Source organism: Psammomys obesus, unplaced genomic scaffold (assembly GCF_907164565.1).
Source record: "Psammomys obesus unplaced genomic scaffold, mPsaObe1.curated_primary_1811, whole genome shotgun sequence".
In the NCBI taxonomy this organism is placed as follows: Eukaryota; Metazoa; Chordata; class Mammalia; order Rodentia; family Muridae; genus Psammomys; species Psammomys obesus.
In genome coordinates, this window is record NW_026585643.1 from 6,903,868 (window position 1) to 6,923,096 (window position 19,229).

Consider the following 19,229-nt stretch of genomic DNA (forward strand, 5'->3'; position numbering starts at 1 on the left):
CGCGCGCCCCGCGGGCCCGCCGTGCCCGCCGCGCCCGCGGGCGACGCCTGCCGGGCCCTTCGCGGTCGGGAGCGCGCGGCGCGCCGGGGCTCGCTCCTCCTCCGCAGAGGCGCCTCCCGCTGCCCCCTCTGCGGGCTGCGGCAGAGCGCGGCGGCGGCGGCGCGGGCCTGCGCCGTGAGGATCCCCGCCCCGGGGCCGGCGGCGGCGGCGGGGGGCGCCCGCCATGGCGGACCCCGCTGACCGTCCCTTCTTTGCCCACCGCAGGTGGGTCCGCGTGACCGTGCTCCGCGGCTGCGTGGGCTGCAGGACCGTGGCGGTGCCGGCGACCGCTACCGCGCGGGACCTCAAGGAGCGCCTCTGCGCCGAGACCGGCCTCCCCGTGGCGGAGCAGCGGCTGTGGCGCGGAGACCGGGAGGTAGGTCCGAGCCCGGCCGGCCTGAGCAGATGGGCGCCGTCGCACGCCGGCGGCAGGAAACTCGCCGGCCCCGCCTGCAGCGGAAGACAGATGCTAAGATGATTCAACAGAGCTTTGCAGATAGCTGGAGCAGAACGGCGGGAGCATGCGCCTGCCGGTAGTTGTGTGTGTGTGTGTGTGTGTGTGTGTGTGTGTGTGTGTGTGTGTGTGTGTGTGTGTGTCTGTGTGTGTCTGTGTGTCTGTGGGCGTGGTTTTTAATTTACACTTTTCACATTTGTGAATCTTAACTGGTGGGCTTTGTGAACCGAGGAGTTTTTGAAATTCACGCACATCGCGTTTTTAGGACGGAATCATCACTCTTGTTTTTCTGTTCCTAAGTTTAACAAGAATAGTGTTTGAAAAAACGGTCTGTTCTGGAGCCCTTCTCACTCCCTCTGTGGTTCTGGGGCTGAGCCCTATGGCTTTGCACGTGCTGGGCAAGTTCTCTACACTCATTTCTTTGAATCACAGAAATTTACAGCAGAAAAAGATCTTCAGAAGTGATTTAATACTCAAACTGTTATTTTGAGGGGACTTAAAACTTCTCAAGTGCTAATGGATGGCTTAATACACCAATACTTCGGAATATAAGAACAGTTCACATGTTCAAATGTATTCTTAAATGATGGGGCAAATTCTACAGTTTTCTTGCATGGTAATCTTATTCTTTAACTTTAATATCTTTCCTTTCTTATGTGATGAAGAACATCATTTCCAAGGCAAATGAAATTACAGGAGTAATGAGTGACATGGATGACATCTACTTGGATGTCCATACTGCTCAATTCACAAACCTCCAGTGTGGGCTTGACTTTTTATACACCAGGGTCAGTTTCCTGCACACTTAGACCTAGATTTCTGAAGAACCTGTTCTTATGCCTCTCTACAGATAGGTTGTTTCTTATCACTTTACCCAGGGTGGGAGTAAAGTGGTTGCAAGACGTTGGCTTGCGGAAGGAGCTGAACACAGTCTTTTATTGCTTTCTTTTTATCTGTGCCACCTTCATCTTCACCTGCCTTTAAGGGTCTACTGACTGCGTGTATGCCTACTTCACTTCTGGTTCTACTTTGTCGTATATTCCATATCTACATATGGTTACATGACTCAGTTGTAGCTCTCACCATTGGAAGTGCTTTTACAGATGCCTTTGCAAAACTCAGATTTGGGGTGGGTGGGTGGTTTAAGTGCTCATATTGTTTGAATTGGGTTGGGTGGGAGGTTGAAAGAGATCTAGGGCCGTCACTGATCTGGTGTGAGGCCATGAGGTGAAATTGAAAGCATAGAGTGGGAGAAGTGAGATGGGTCAGTGCTGTGCAAGCCTGACAACCGAATTTAATCCTGGGAATTCATGCAAAGGTAGAAGGAGAGAACTGTTTCTACAAAGTTGTCCTCTGACCTTCACGCATGTGCCCTCACTGTACAGTCATGTACATCCCCCCCCAAACTACAAATAAGTAAATGAAAGGATATACAGGAACTTTGAAAAGGACAAAATGATGGCAGTTAGATGCCAAATGGATCTAAAGGATGGACAGTGGATATAGAATAAGGCTAAAGGCTTTATGGAACATGTTTGTAAGCCTGGAGTCAGACCAGGAGAACAAGGGTTCCTTAGCAGATGACAGACAGAGGCAGCTCATTCTGGAAGAAGTGTGGCAGTCAATTTGTGGTTATATGTGGTCTAGCTGAGGGTGAACCGTATAAGGAGCTAGGAAAAGGCACGTAACGGAGAAGTGGGTGACCCAGATCCAACTTGCTGCTGCCATGTGTATGTAACTAGAGCCAAACTAGGTTCTGTTAGGTTCTGCTTTCCCACTTGTAAGTCTAGTCAGTTCTAAGGTCTGTGACTCTAAAGAGAGTGGAAATCAGCTCATAGCTGCAGATCCAAAATGGAAAGAGCAGTCAGAGCTGGAGATAGGACATGGCTGCTGTTTAGCATCTCTCTCTGTGTATTTGGGGAGTTAGGGAAGAAGGTTACTGTCTGTACCCTGTTCTATATCCTCTACACCCTGCTGTGCTCCAGACACTGTGCTGTGGCCTCTCTACCTACCACCTCATTTAATGCTCAGAAGAACCATTTTGTGTCAGCAGCTGTCCCACATCTCCTGGATTTTAATCACCATCTCCCATTTGATCTCCCTACTCTCTGGATGTCATCTTTTGTCTGGTAGACTTTCCTTTGAGTCCCATGCCATACTCAGCTTTTTAGATTGATATTATTAAATTCTGAATATTTCAGGGTGGGCAGGAGATGATAATAGATAGTAGATGGTGATTTAACTTTTCTGTCTTTTAACCTATCCCAAGTGTGTCATGTCCTTCCCCTATCCCCCATTCCTAGCTTTTGACTCTTGACTCTTGACTCTTGACTTTCCCTGTGTCTTTGACACTGTTAAAAAGGAAGAGGTGTTGGGTGATCTGCTGAATAGTTACATTATCATACTGTTTAATATGAGTCACTGTTGCTAATAATTGAAGATGTGTATCTGAGATTTGTAAGGGAGAAAGAGGCTAGGAAGACCAAGGCTCTAATGATTTTATAATCATTTAAAAAAACAATGAAATGGGCACTTTGAATAGGGAGCATATTGGATCTGTGGGGAGAATGGGGGCATTTCTTTGCTTCCTTTTAGTATCCAGGAGATAAGGGGAGAGGGCCTGTAAAACCCCTGAATCTTGGCATACTCCATAGGAGATAGTACTGCTGAGGACATCTCTACAGCCCAGCTGTGCTTTAGGAGAGTCATTGCCCTGTGATAGCCACACAGATTATAGTCTACCAGATTGTTAATTGTTGGACCTACAATTGTATCTAAACTAAATGCACTTAGATTAGGTGTCTCATTTCCTGCAATTGATTCTCTTTAAAACCTGGAGATTTCTTAGATTCTCTTCCTTTGCATTTTCTTCCAGTGCACATTAGTGATCCTAAATTGGACTAGTGAACATTGGTTTATGTACGACTTCCTTTTAGTAATTAACTAGATGGTTAATCAGCCAGTGGACTGATAATCCATAATAACATTATAGATAGCCATGTGTTTGAATTTCATGTGTATGTATAACCTAAATATATAACTTAAATATTTTGTCTCCTTTTTTTGTTGGTTATGCCCATTATAAGGAGTTTATCATTCTTTAGGTAATAAGCTGGATTCCTTTTTTTAGTCAATATTTCATTGTGCATGTTTATCTTAATTGTATGTATCTTGGCTGTTCGGTGTTCATTGTTGTGTGATATTTTGCTAGTGGCAGTCGGTATTCTCATTTATATTTCTTTAAGCACCTGTGTGCAACATTCTCTAGTTTTCACAGCATAGTTCTCCGGTCAGCAAGTGTATGATGTGAATATGCTTTATAACCAAAGACCTCAACAGTATACCCAGAGAGAGGAGCAGACAAAAGATGACATCCAGAGAGTAAAGAGATCAAATGGGAGATGGTGATGAAACCCAGGAGAGGTGCGACAGTTGCTGTTGGGAGTGGAGAAATGCCAGTTAGAGCGGAGAGAGATGTTCCCCTCTCTCATCTCCAAGTGACTGTAGGTGGTGACACCATTGGTTGAAATGTGAAATAAAGAAGAAATGGCACCAGAAGTTTCAAAAGCTAGTGAGCGCACCTTTCCCCAGGTTAAGTTTTAGAGCCTTAAGATGTCAGTGAGGGAATATGGAGACAGTTGCTCTGACTGTGAAGCATGTCTTAGGAAAGTCGTCCTTCAGGTAAGCTTTGGAGTCGTGTTTATTTTTTACGACTGTTGAAGAGGTCAGTGCAGGTAGACCATGTAAGTAGATTGGAAAGAGGACACAGATGGAAAACAAGCTAGTCTAGTTTTGGAGTTTGCTCTGTTTCTCCACAGTCTGCACTGCTCTGTGGTCATAGAAATTTATCTTGTGCTTGCCTTTATTAGGAACAGGGAGGCAACACTGAGGTGTTTTCAGGGAAGTTACAGTTACTCCCACCCCTTTAAGAGGCAGCTGTGGCAATGCTTTCCAAAGGGAAAGTCTAGAAACACAATTCTATGGGATATTATTGAAAATAACGAAAAATGTGCTGCTAATTTAGGAAATGTTATATAGATTAATCCCAAGAAAATTGCCACGTGTATTAATACGCCAAATTTTCATCCTCTGATTTGTTGCAGTTCCTCGAACTATGCTACACACCAAATACACATTGATGGCATTGATCAAATAGATGTTTTGTTTATCTTATACATATTTGAAATGTGAATTTGGGATGATTTGGGTTGGAGGTGTAGGTCAGGATAGAATACTTGCCTAGCTTGTGAAAGAGAGGGAGGGAAGAAAGGAAGGGGAGTAAATTATATCTTGAAAGAGAAAGAGGTTTATTTTTATTTGTAATTATTTAAAGAAGAATTCTAAGTTTTAAATTTAGATAATTTAGTTATTACATAAAGATTTTAACTAGCATTCTGTTCTGTCCCCTGGAACATTCTTTTCAGAGAAACTCACTTCTTGGTAAAGACGGTTCATCAGTGTTACTTGAATGAGAAGCATTTGAGGTGAGGTTTTGAAAAGGTAGTATTGCTGTTATAGTGCATCACACTTTGTTGTTGTTGTTGTTCTCTTTTTCAGTTACCTGATTGGATCAAGATTGGAGATCTGACCTCCAAAACCTGTCATCTTTTTGTAAATCTTCAATCAAAAGGCTTAAAAGGGGGAGGTATAATATTTTCTTTACCTGAAATATATGCCACAATTCAGTCCATGAAATATTTTATTTTAAAGCAGAAGCACAGGGGAGGATGGTGGCTGTTGAGAGCTGGGAGGAGGGTGAAATGAAGAGGTGTTGGCCCAAGAGTATGAAGTTTCAGCTCTGTAAAACAGATGAGCTCTGGATATCTGCTGCACAGCAAAGGGCCCAGTTATGACTAGTGCTTGCTCAACTATGTACCTGAAAGTGCAGCTTGGGGCATGGTGGCCCATTCCTGTGCTCTCAGTACATAGGAAGCTGAGGCGAGAGGGTCTTTTGAGTGTGAAGCTAGTCCAGGCTACCTAGAAAGGTCTCAAAAACAAGCAAAACAATAAAATTGCTGGGAAGGGAGATCTTAAATGCTTTTCCACAAAAGGGATAAAGAGTTTTGAGCTGATTGATAAGGTGTGATGTTGATGATAATGATGTTTTGATGGTTTCATGGGTATATACAGACCTCCACATTCAGCCTTAAGTATCTATAGCTTTTTGTATATATTTCAATAAAGTAGCCTAGACTAAAGGTTGTATTTTAAAAATGAATTGGGAGCATATTATAGAATATAGGGAGGAGTTGCCCAAGCCAGAAGAAAATTGTGGATGGATTTTCACATCACACACAATTGTGTGATGAGTGAGAGCAATCTTTTGACATAGTCTTGCTTAGGCTTGGTCTTGGTAAATGACTGTGTCAAAATTATGCAAATCCATACAGGTTGATAATCCCTAATGCAGAAATCTAAAATAGTCCAAAGGCATCTGGCATGATACCAACAATGAAAAATTCAATATGTCACCTCATTTAACAGTTCATAGTAAAAACAGAGGCACACTAAAGTTTTTATGTAGAATTACCTTCAGGTATGGGTATAAGGTATATATTATGTAGACATGAATTTCTTTTTGGTCTTGGGTCTCATCCTTAAGATAGCTCATTAACTAGTACAAATATTCTAAAGTCTGAAGTATGGAATACTCTGTTTCAGCCTATGGTGATGGTTTCTTTCTATAAGCATTTTGTATTTATATGCAGATTTTAAAAAATTCTTATTTTTTTATTTAACTTCTTATCCATTTGTGAATTTCACATCATTCACCCCAATCCCATCCACCTCTGTCTCCCTTTGTACCTGCCCTCTGTCCCTGCAACCATCTCCCCAAAAGAAAAAAAAATCTTGTTGTGGAAGCTGTAGTGTGTCCCAGTGTGTTCCACAGTATACTCTTGTCCACACACTTTTACTCATTGCAATGAGTCATTGGTCTGTTTCCAGGCCTCTGGCTTCTGTTACACCATCAATACTGGAACCTCACTGGGACTTTTCTCAGCCTGTTGCCCTGTGTCATGGGGGTCCCGCAGCGTTGGATCTGCAGGACTGCCCCCTTCACACTTCCCAACAGTTCATAGATGGGGTAGATGCTGGGGTGGGCCTGGGTGGTAGCTAAGCTGGTCAGACTGCCAGCTCTCCTGCATCCATGCCACGAGGTCAAGCTCTCCAGCACTGCCCCAGCTAGCTCACCCAGTGCTGCAGCTAACAAGGGGTAGGCACAGCTTTCTTGCTTTCATGACCTTGGGACTGATTATTTTCTTTCTTTTTTTTTTTAATTTTTATTTTATGTCCATTGGTGTTTTGCCTGCATGTGTGTCTGTGAGAGGGTGTCAGATCCTCCGGAACTGGAGTTACATGCAGTTGTAAGCTGGCATGTAGGTGCTAGGAATTGAACCTGGGTCCTCTGGAAGAATGGTCAATGCTCTTAACCACTGAGCCATCTTTCTAGGCTCCAATTACTTGTTCTTTAGGAATTTTTTCCCCTGCATCCTCTCCTTTATGCCTTCCTGCCACCTATCTGAAGATGGCTTGGTCAGTTGATGTAGAACAGTATAAGGAGGACTTAGTTCTTAACCTAGTCAATCATTGAACTTCAGAGCCATCAGAATATTGATGAGATTTAAGAGTAATGAGAATGTGGCAATAAATAACACTATTTCTGGCCCGCTTCTCATCACAGGAGCAATAAGAAGCATCAGTTTAATCTGTTTAGAAAATAGCAACACCTCTGTCCCTCTGTCATGCTGCTTGCTGTTGGATTAACCTTTTGTGCTAGTTTATCTTGGAAAAATTCTTTGTAACTTAATGTGTCACTTAGTTAGAAGTCTTGAGATTTGATAACACTGAATTGTATTTCCTTTCTATTGAATTGCTTAACCTGGTGGATTTTGGTCCTAGGATTGTGCTGTGCCACACATGAAACCAGATCACACACAGGTAGAAAGTCATGAAACCTTTTTTTAATAAATCTTTTAAAAATATATTCTGCGTTTTAGGTCGATTTGGCCAGACAACTCCACCACTTGTTGATTTTCTCAAGGATATCTTAAGAAGATACCCAGAAGGAGGGCAGATCCTTAAGGTAGGATATCTAATATCTTTGTGGCTTACTTTCAGAGTGAATAATGTGGTGTTTTCATTTGGTCTAGATTTGATTGTATTGCTTTGCCTCCATGGCCACGGTGCATAGCTGAATGGAGTTGATTTGAGAATGCAGTTGGTATGAAGGGAGGAGGGCTTGGGGTAATAGGCTACACTAAGCTACTGCATGCTTTCTTTAAACAGTTTCTTCTAGGAATGCTTTTGTAGAGCACTGAGGCCTGGTGTTATGCACCGGCTATCAACCAATCAGCCAGCCAGCCAGTTGTTGAGTAGCCTAACACAAGTCCATGGCAGAGGTGCTGGACATACGCTTTAGAGGTTTGTTCTGTGAGAGAGTTGACCTTAATAGGATAATGACTTACTTATATTTACATTGCGCATGATCCCATGAATTATGTTTTTCAGGATGGAGTGGGGTTCTCTTTGTAGTCCAGGCTGGCCTCTAAAAATGCTTCTGCTTCAGTCTCAGTGCCAGAGCTATAGACATGGTTTGTGATACATTCTTTAAGTTTTCATTAACAGAAAAAAGTGAAACATCCACAAAAAGGCAGTGAAAGAAGATTCTGTGGAAACTAAGTCTGGTGTTTAATAAGAAACCTCCTTAATCAACTGGGACCGTAGATTAGTTATTAAGGCATCTTCCTTATTATCCTCATCTCAGTGTGTTAGCCCTCCTTTCTCTTTTAGCTTAGCAGAGTTTTAAGGTCTACTCATGTAGCCATGCTCAGATAGGCACAGAACAAAGGGTGTGCTGTCAGGGACTGTCTTAAGAGATACGGGCGCAGCTTCAGAGTGATTTTTAGAATGGAGGCCGGTAACTTTCAGAATAGGGTTCATAAAAGGCTGATTTGAAAGCTGTTTTTTATATTGATTGCTGGAGAAACGAAGGGTATAACCATGGAGTCACCATGGGGGGAGAGAGGACTGAATGTCCCACATGGATTCAGAGTGAGGATTTAGTTGTTGGTTAGGAGCTGAGTCAGGAGTGAGTGAGTAGGATCCTTGCTAGGAATGAGTCTGAGCTTCTAGGAAGGTCTATGGCAGGTAGCCTGAGATTGGCCTCCTTTGCTTTTTGAAATGTTTGTATTGTAGCCAGTTCAATGGCATCTCTATTCCTTGGATATTTTAGGGTTAGGTTAAGAGGTTCAGTAGTTCTTCAGAATTAGCTCAACCTCCACCTTTCATGGTGTTTGCTGAAGTGGGTCCAGATATTTTTGGGACTTGCTGCCTCCTAGAATCCATTTGGAAGTGGTCCCCTAAGGGTTACGGCCTTGGGGTAGCTCTTTACATCTTTACTTGTTGTACAACCTGTGATTGACAGTTGGGGCCTGGAACTTAGTGTTTTAGCTTCAGTTTTCTAGTTTTCTCAGTCCCTGCTTGCTATCATATACTTAAGTCGTGAAGACAAACTCTAATTTATGAAGTGCTCTCATCTTTTCTGTAAATTGACATAGTATTCTACTAACCATTTAGTCCTTACTGTCCACTCATCATATTAACGTTTCCTCATTTTTAAAGACTTCCTTGGACTGAACAGAGAAGCACTGGAATCTAAGCCATTAAAACTCCTATGAGAAATGGGCAGCTGTGTATATAGGAACATAGCTGCTAATGGTTGGGTAGTTAGAGGAGGTTCATGTGTTCATACTCAGGGTTAGGTGTGTGGCTGCTGGCCCAAACATGTTGGCCCTCCAGTTTTTGGTTCTGAGATTCAAGCCGAGGGCCTTTCATATGCTAGACAAGCACTGTACTCCTGAGCTATACCAGGCCTTGGTATCTACTTAATGAACCTGATAAGCCCACTCCCAGCTTGATTTAAGTCTGTCTTCTTCCCAAGTTGTTTGACATCTGTACTCTTCTAGAGCCTCCCCTATTGGCGTTGCTTTAATATCTGCTTACACACTCTTTAATTTAGTGATTTCAAGATTCCAGGGAGATTAAAAGGTGCCTTTCCCCAAAGTCAGATGTTGATGAGTATGATAATACAGGGTGATTTTTTGTGTGTGTATGGTTCTCTAAGCTCCACATAACCATTTAAAGCAGCATCTCCTCAGTTTGCTTTGTTTTAAGTAGGAGCCTATTCGGAATTTATTATCTAATGATTTTCTCTTACTGTAGACAGGCTCTGAAGATTAAGGTGGGGTAGCTCTCCAGAGTTCCATTCAACTTTTGGTGTTAGGTATTTATAAGTATTTGGGGTTGGTTAGGACTGAGAATTTTATTGATACTCTGGGCAGCCACCAGCTCACCCACTATCCCACAGATGATTGATATTTCTCCCTTTATAAATGGTTCTCATTACGGAGGTACTTCCTGACTCAGGCATGTCAGGCTGTCAATATTGCCCATTATGGGTATGTGTAGACCAGAAATATTGAGTGTCCCTTTTCTAAGAGGATTTACGTTTGGTAAACAATTGAGACCTGATGCTCTATTGTTGGAAGCTGTTCAAGCATAAGGCATCTCAGAATAATCTGTATAGAGTTTTGAATTAGAGTACTTTCCTTTGAACAAAGGATTTGTCAGTACTTCCAGGATTTGTAGTTAGAGGCTAAATGACAGCACTTTCAGCTGACTTGCAGGTTTGTATTGCTGGGAAAGGCTTTCCTACTCCTGTGTATGTAGGAACTGCTTTTGATAGGAACCTTACCAGAGCTTAACTTTATCCATGTAGGTAGTGAGTTTTCCACTTTAATATACTCCCTTTTTAAATATTTAGGTAAATACAAAGTTGGACAGTAGATTACTATATTAATATCATTTTTGGTATATTTCGTGGTTAGGAATTAATTCAGAATGCAGAAGATGCTGGGGCCACAGAGGTTAAATTTTTATATGATGAAACACAATATGGAACGGAGACTCTTTGGTCAAAAGATATGGCGCAATATCAGGGTAAGAATAATTTGGAGTAAATTTTACTAATGGTGATTTTTAATGATTTACAATACTTTACTTAATAAAAAAGTGTAATTATCATTTGTACTTCTTGGTATGTTTAATTCAGGTGTTTTTATTTTTTCTGCTTTTGGTGGGAAGATGTTTCTGTCAGTTGGTATCCTTAGAGGAAAAAATTAAAATAAAATGGCTAGCAATGTAATCAGATAGTCCCATTCTGCTCCCTCAACCTGTAATTTATATATATTATGGATAAGATAAAGGACACTGCTTCTATATAAATACCATGTATTTTTGCATTTTGAAAGAAGTTGTAAGAAGCTGTGTTTGTATATTGTTTTCTACTTTAGGTTGTCCTTCTGCTGGGGGTGAGAACGTAGACTTTAAAGGAGGAGGGAAGAAGGGGAACGAGAGGGCAAGTAATAAGAGAGCCATCACCTGTGGATGCTTGCTAGCTAGCTTGCACTCTGCAATGTGGAAAAATATGTATAGAACTTAGCTCAGCTCTGAAATTGATGGATGATTGTGAATACTTGGATATGATGGATAGTAACTGTGGAAAAAATTCTCAGCTCATTTTCTTAAATATGTTTGAGAAGTTTAAGTCACAAAATGGTGGTGTATGAAGGTATCATCATTTCTAATATTGAATACTTAGCATTTTTGTCATGGTTGCAGTCATTCTGTATCAGTTTTAAGACTTGATAGTGGTGCTTTCATCTGTAAACAGAAATGGATATAATATGGTAATATATCAGGAGACTTGCACCCTGGTTCTGAATCCTGCCACCTTGCTGACTCTAGTGCAGGCCTCTAGAGGCCAGTCAGTCATTCAGTGATGAAAGGATTAGCCTGTAGTTTCTTGGCTCTCATTTTATTATTTAATGTAGCCTTCTGGAATGGTGTTCAATTTGCGTTCAGGAGACTGCAGACCAAGTTCTGGCCGTATACAGCCTTACCTGTTTCACAGCTCCTCCGTCCCTTGATTTCCACGTCCACCATGCTGAAAAACCAGTGATAGAAAGTTATTCTGAGGAGAGAATGGGGTCCTAGAGGTGATGGTGGTTATGCTTATATGTTCACTGTTTGATGTGCTGTACTGTTGAGAATGTACAGAGCCTAGAAGCATTTCTTAAGGTTTTTTTTTTTTGTTTGTTTGTTTGGTTGGTTGGTTTTTTGCTTCCAGTCGTCATTAAAGAAAATATTGAAACAGCTGGGTATAGTGGTGTACACTTTTAGTCCCTGCTCTCAGGAGATAGAGGCAGGTGGATTTTTATGGGTTCAAGGCCAACCTGATCTGTAAAGGGAGGGAATCTAGGACAGCCAAGGCCACACAGAGAGACTGTGCCTCGTAAAACAAAAACACAGCTTAAAAACAATAATAATGAGTTCTGTTGATTGATAAACAGAACTTAGTTTGGCAAGGGCTAAAAAGGAAGGATTTGTAATAAGCATAAGGATAGATTCTATTTATGGAGGATGAAAAGTGCATGGGCCCTCTTTTATAAGGATGGGCTCTATTTATTGAGAGACTAAGCTTGCTTATGCTAATTGGGGGATTCAGGAAGCCTGGCTACATAGAAGAGCGAAAAGACCACCTGGTTGTTAGGCAACATCCACTCCAGCTTTCCAGGTGAACAGGCATCTGTCATTTTTCTTCCTTTGGAAAAAAAAATGGCCCAAGTACTTAACAAGTCTGGTTCCTCCAATGCTTTTTGTAAGAGGTGCCTTCTACAGAGGTGGGAAGATTATAAGACCCAGAGGTGTAAAACAGTGTATTTATACATAAACTGGCAGCAGACATGACTGCATGCACAAGCTCAAGCCTGATTATGTTCCAAGAGAGGGAGGGGAGGTGGTCAGGGAGTCCCACCCCTACCTGAGGAGCTCTTAGCTTTCCTGTGGATTCTAGAGGGGAAGATGGCTCTTCCTTCCCTGGTGCTCGCCTGCTGTGTACTGGTAACCCTGCTGGGCTTCTTACTTCCCTTCCATACATCAGAGTTACATGGTTTTTTTCCTAGATTCTGGCAAGAAACATACTCTTGGGCCTTTTTCCTTCTGTGTCTGGTACTTTTAGTGGATAGAGAGTGGGCAGAACCATACAGTATTTGACAGATTCCATTTTAAATTAGTGGCCATTAGCTATTGGATAATAACAAGTCATTTATTACTATTTTTGCATATGGTGTAAAATTATATGACGTAACATAAAGATTGATATTATATTGAAGACTTACTGTACCGTAATAGAAATAGCTGACAGTTTAAGGGTTCTTCTCTATGGTGTGTGCTGTGGTGAAATGTATCAATACCACAGTGGATTCTTAGCACTCCTGTGTGGAGAGAGAAAGCTCTCATGTTGGTATAGATGAGGAACCTGAGCCTGTGGCTGCAACTGGCCTGGACTCCTGAGTACTTTTTCACAGGTGTGAGCTCATTAGACTTTGAAGCTTTGATTTGTTTTATGTATTGATTTTGACTATAATACATATAACAGTTGCACTAATTAAAACAACAGCAACAAAAACCAGACCAGGCCAAAATTCTATATTTAAAGAAGCATATGGAGATGTTCTTTGAGAATTAGGAATCTCCATGTGGTTTGCTAGCTTTGAGGTTGCACAGGTCCAAGGATCCACATGTAGGCTCTGTACTTTATTGAGTCTGTGTTATTTTTAAGCAACTTCAAAGGAAAACATTGATCATATTTAAAGAATAATGAGTTGATGCAGTTTCTTATATTCAGATAATATTAGGATTTCTGAAAACAGGTCTCAAAAGAGAGTGCCAAAGTATTTGCTCAGAACTATAAATATAATATATTGTTAAAGAAACTATCTACTTTAGAGATAGCATTATCATTTCAAATAATTTATTTAAATACTTAGATCATTCATAGCTATTTATGACACCGTCAGTGCCTTCTATAGAAATCAATAAAAGCAAATTTAAAATCATACACCCCAAATATTTACAAGGTGATTATTAGCATTAGTAAGGAGTTAATTTCTACTTTATGAATTATACAGTGACAAAGTTCTTTAAGTTGTAGGTTTTCTTAACATACTGTTCTATACAGCTAGAGAATGATCTGTGTTTGCCATACTTTCAGTTTTGAATGGATGAGTTTATTCAGTATACACAAAAATGTAAAAGAATAAATAGCAATAGATATATAGGTAGGTAGGTAGGTAGGTAGGTAGGTAGGTAGGTAGGTAGATAGATAGATAGATAGATAGATAGATAGATAGATAGATAGATAGCAAAACATCAAGTCAATTGCTGAAAACATCCAGCAGAAATATACTGAGGAAGCCCCTTTAAGACATCCAGCTGGAGTTCCCAGTAGAGAGTCTGGGGCAGAGCAGAATCTCACTTCAGAATGGGTTTCTAAGTAAAAGAACAAGTAGCAACTGCTAGAGGTGACATCAAATTGGACCCAGCATGCAACAGAAAATGACTAGGGAAGTTAAGACAAGCAAACTGGAATTCCACGTTGAACGTTCTCCCCATCGTGAGCTTCCTACAGTGGAACTGGCTTCTCTTTCCATTGCAGAACTTTCTTATATCATGGGATAAACAGTAGTAACATCGATTAGAGACATATTCCCTTATAGCTATTCTCCATTATACAGTGTTTTTACTCTTGGACTACTTTGCTGTTCTTATCCCTCTCTGTCACAGAGTTAGGTGGTCTCAGACCATCGTGACAAGAGGTCTTGGAGAGGACACTGACACAAAATGGAAGGGGGCAGCAGTGCTCCCAGAAACCAGTTCCTTGGTGACCTCAAACAGCACAGGACAGCTTATCAATCTGGTATACACTGCATACATTTTCAAGAAAATTCATCTATAAAGAATGATTTAGATGAACTATTTAGAATTTCCACATACTATGGTACACTGTGGTAATATCCTTGTTTGCTTTGTATTTTTTGGTATTTAAATCTATAATTCTCTTAATTTCTTCTTTCAGGACTTTTGACAAAACAGTATATTTCTCTGGCTGTTAGCTTTTACCAAATTTGGTTTTAATTTTATTGTGAAGACAACCGGAATAATGCAGAATTTAGTCGCTATATTCACTTGTGTCTATTTTCTCATCAAATAAGGTTTTTGAGTGTGTGTGTGTGTGTGTGTGTGTGTGTGTGTGTGTGTGTGTATGAAAGTCGTGAAACAGAGCTGACCATTCTGGTGTACTTCTTGCTGAGCATCTGCCTATGCATTTTAACACCCAGGGTCAGCTCTCTATGTGTACAACAATGCAGTTTTCACCCCAGAGGACTGGCATGGCATTCAAGAAATAGCAAGAAGCAGGAAAAAAGATGATCCCTTGAAGGTTGGAAGATTTGGAATTGGGTTTAATTCTGTCTACCATATAACAGGTACAGTATTGGCTGTGGGCAAGTGGTGATTAGAGTCAGCCAAACTATAGGTAAATTTTAGTAAATCTACTGAATTTACATTAACATTAATATTTTATTTAACATTGACTATGCTAAATATTAAAATTATATTGTTACATACTAAAATGTAGCTGTTACACATAAATCCCTTTTGGAAGATTACCTTCAGGGCTGCAGGTAATGGTTCGTAAGTGTTGGAGCACAGCTCAGGAGTGTGTAAGTGTAGAGACTATTATGCAGGAACTTAGAGCAGGTCAGTTGCCCTTTGTGTGTGAGCTCAGGGTTATTTTATCCTCTAGCTGACAGTGAGCACATTGATGTGGGCCATTCGCTGGAAGGCTCTTTTACAATTTGAAGATTTGAGAAAGCCACAGGTTATGCTTTTACAATGTCAAGAGTCTCTCTGACCATTTCAGGAAGGGTATGTAGCATTGTGTAAAGAGTCTAGGGGCAAAGATATCCTAGATTATATAATTGATGGATTTAGTGGACATAAGATCAGCTACTTAAGATACGTAAGACTTTAGGAGTTGGTGATTGTCATAATAGTACTTTCATTTGACAACTGCAGATATTAAAGAGGCGACAGACTTTACTGGAGTCACATTGCACATGGAGATTAGGGTCTGAAGTCTGCATGGGAGACAAAAAACGCCAGAAGTACCCATGGGAAGCCCTTTGAACATCAGCATGGATAAAAGTTTCTTTCAGTATAAGAAATCTGACACATCTAGTTCTGCCAGTGTTGAAATATCACTGTCTCTAGTTGAACAAAAGAAGCAGTTGACATCAGTCTAGAGGCCATATGGTTAAGATGTGGATCTTTAAGAACTGGAGCTGTGCACCATATGAGTCCTTCCCCCAGGAAAGCTTATTTCTTACTCAGCATGAGGTCCGTACTTGCTGAGTTATGTGTCAGTGGGACAACCTGCGTTGTCATAGTCGACAGTTGAATCTTTAATTTTGAGCATAGGTTACTTTTCTTTTCTTTCTAACTGTGCTTATATGGCACTAAGCACTGAGTCTAAATATCTAAATAGTGTTTATATATATATATATATATGTATATATATATATATGTATATATATATATATATATTTTTTTTTTCAAGACAGGGTTTCTCTGTATAGCCATAGCTATCCTGGACTCGTTTTGTAGACCAGGCTGGCCTTGAACTCACAGGTTCACCTGCCTCTGCCTCCCTGAGTGCGGGACTTAGAGGCATGCACCACCGCGCCTGGCTACTGTTTATATCTTTACGCTTAATGAGCATGTGAAGGTACAGCACAAATTTCCACAAAAATCATGGAAGTTTCTATAACTGGCTTTCATTAGAGTGACTCAAATTTGAACCATTATTTATCACTTTCAAATAGTAAATTACTTGTTTTTGAAGAATCTTCTGTGTCACACTGTTTCTTATGTAATACTTTGATGGTACTTATCATTTCATTATGGCTGCAGTTATAATTGTTCATTGGATTTCTGAGTTGGTCACGCCTTGGTTTTCATTTTTACAGATGTTCCTTGTATCTTTAGCGGTGACCAGATAGGCATGCTAGATCCTCATCAAACACTCTTTGGCCCCCATGAATCAGGCCAATGTTGGAATCTCAAAGATGACAGCAAAGAAATAAATGAGCTTCCGGATCAATTTGCACCTTTCATTGGCGTTTTTGGAAGCACCAAGGAAACGTTTACAAATGGCAGCTTTCCAGGGACATTTTTCCGTTTCCCTCTTCGCCTACAGCCTTCGCAGCTTAGCAGCAATCTGTACACTAAGCAGAAGGTTCTGGAGTTGTTTGAGTCCTTCAGAGCAGATGCGGACACAGTGTTGCTCTTCCTGAAGAGTGTGCAGGCAGTGTCTTTACATGTCCGAGAGGCCGATGGGACGGAAAAACTGGTATTTAGAGTGACTGCTAGTGAGAATAAGACCCTGAAACACGAACGGCCAAATTCTATCAAGATTCTGGGAACGGCTATAAGTAACTATTGTAAAAAGATCCCAAGCAACAGCGTGACCTGTGTTACATATCATCTAAACATAGTTCTAGAGGATGAGAGTACGAAGGATGCCCAGAAGACATCTTGGTTGGTGTGTAACAGTGTGGGTGGGCGAGGCATGAGTAGTAAACTGGATTCTTTGGCTGATGAATTGAAATTTGTCCCAATCATTGGACTAGCCATGCCTTTATCAGGCAGGGATGATGAAGAAAATGGAGCAATATCTGATTTCTCAGGAAAAGCATTTTGTTTTCTTCCTTTGCCTCCTGGTGAGGAAAGCAGAACAGGGCTTCCAGTCCATATCAGTGGCTTCTTTGGCCTGACGGACAACCGCAGGAGCATCAAATGGAGAGAGCTGGACCAATGGAGAGACCCTGCGGCCTTGTGGAATGAATTTCTTATTGTGAATGTTGTTCCCAAAGCTTATGCTACTCTGATCCTAGATTCAATAAAACGCCTGGAAACAGAGAAGAGCTCTGATTTCCCCTTGTCAGTTGACGCCATCTACAGACTCTGGCCTGAGGCCAGCAAGGTCAAGGCCCACTGGCAGCCAGTGTTGGGGCCCCTGTTCAGTGAACTGTTTCAGCATGCTGTGATTTACTCAATTAGTGGTGAGTGGGTAAAGCTGGAGCAGGTGTACTTCTCAGAACTTGATGGAAGTTTAGAATCCACACAATCTGTGCTCAACTACCTCCAGAGCTCAGGGAAGCAGATTGCCAAGGTTCCAGGGAACCTGGCTGCTGCTGTTCAGCTCAGTGCGGCCTCTGCCACCTCCAGTGTGACTCCTGTGAGGAAGGTGACCCCTGCGTGGGTGCGGCAGGTACTGAGGAAGTGTGCACACCTGGGCAGTGCTGAAGAGAAGCTTCATCTTCTAGAATTTGTGCTTTCTGACCAAGCCTACAGTGAGCTGCTTGGGCTTGAGCTGTTGCCTTTACAGAGTGGGGCTTTTGTCCCCTTCTCCTCATCTGTCTCTGATCAAGATGTTGTTTACATCACCTCAGAAGAGTTCCCAAGGTACATACTGTGTGGCTTAGACACTGGTTGATGTAGGGGGCTGTCCTGGCCATTCCTTTACTGCCGGATCCACCAGGTGTCTGGGTAGATTGTGCTTTTCCTGAAATGTTAAAAAATACTTCTTATATTTTAAAATGAAGATACATTCTGGCATTTGTCCATAAAAAGACTGAGAAAAGCTGGCTGTGTTGCTTGTGCCTATAGTCCCAGCTGTTTGGGAGGCTGAGGTAGGAGGACCACTTGAACCTGGAGTTCCAAGACAACAGAGTAATACTTTGTCTCAAAAAAAAAAAAAAAAAAAAAAAACAAAAAAAACCAATTATTCTGCTAGCTATTTTCAGTCATAACACTGAAAACAATTTTTATAAGGTGCTAATAGAGGTAAGATTAGTCAGTAGAATTACTTTGATGAAATTTAAATTAAAATAGTATGTTAAATAACTATTTCTTTGTGCTTTTAAGACAGGGTGTCTTGTGTAGTCCAACTAACCTGGAAAGCACAGTTTTCTTCCTTCAGCCTCCCAAACACCAAAGGTGTTATCATCATATTTACATCATGTTACAGGTGTGCCTCATCATATTTGGCTTTAGCAACTAGGTTTTTATAGCTGAGGGTATATTGACATTTAATGGAATAAAATTAATTTATTGTTAGGTATTTAGACTGTTTTTGAATTTACATGGTGTATGATGCCCTCATATTTAAAGCAAAGCCTAGGTAATGTTGTAGTTTGATGGGTACACTATAATTTACGTAAAATGAAATCACAGGTTTAATTGGCTTGAAATTATATGGTGGACTTTTTTAACCTTAGAATTGTTAGAATTGTAACTGCTGTGCACCTCTCACGTTCTAGGTCCCTTTTCCCAGGTCTTGAAGCAAGACTTATTTTGGAGAACTTGAAGCCTCACCTTCTAGCTGCTTTAAAAGAAGCTGCCCAGACCCGAGGTATTATAGCCATTCAGTGCTTTTCTTAAATAACCCTCTTTATAAAAATATAAACAGCTTTAATAATGGATAGTTATTTATAGTAGCTATCCATTTTAGACCCGTAAATCTGAATTCATATGACTCAAGCTAGGAGAACTATTCATTTTATGATGTGTCAGGAGCCATTCTAGCATCTAACAAGAATCCAAAGGCAATGTCATTGAGAACCTTGTACAGTAGCTCTTGGTGGTGGGCATTTGCAGGAAGTATATCTTCGACTTCACAGTGCGTTTTTGTTTTTTCCAGTGCTTGCTAGTTCTTTTCATTCTCCTGGCTTCAGATCTTACAGCATGTGCAATAATGATGGAAGTGATTGTT

General features: G+C 41.1%; 1 protein-coding gene across 1 annotated transcript in view; it reads left to right on the forward strand.

The window, feature by feature from the left end:
• Positions 1 to 195: 195 nt before the first annotated feature.
• Sacs (sacsin molecular chaperone) overlaps positions 196 to 19,229 on the forward strand; it is a 43,085-nt gene continuing 24,051 nt past the window's right edge. The window contains exons 1-7 of the mRNA XM_055617381.1: positions 196 to 415; positions 5,051 to 5,138; positions 7,492 to 7,577; positions 10,381 to 10,492; positions 14,734 to 14,880; positions 16,423 to 17,920; positions 18,778 to 18,869. Of these exons, the coding sequence (XP_055473356.1) occupies positions 224 to 415; positions 5,051 to 5,138; positions 7,492 to 7,577; positions 10,381 to 10,492; positions 14,734 to 14,880; positions 16,423 to 17,920; positions 18,778 to 18,869 (2,215 nt within the window). The 5' untranslated portion in view covers positions 196 to 223. The remainder of the gene's footprint in view (positions 416 to 5,050; positions 5,139 to 7,491; positions 7,578 to 10,380; positions 10,493 to 14,733; positions 14,881 to 16,422; positions 17,921 to 18,777; positions 18,870 to 19,229) is intronic.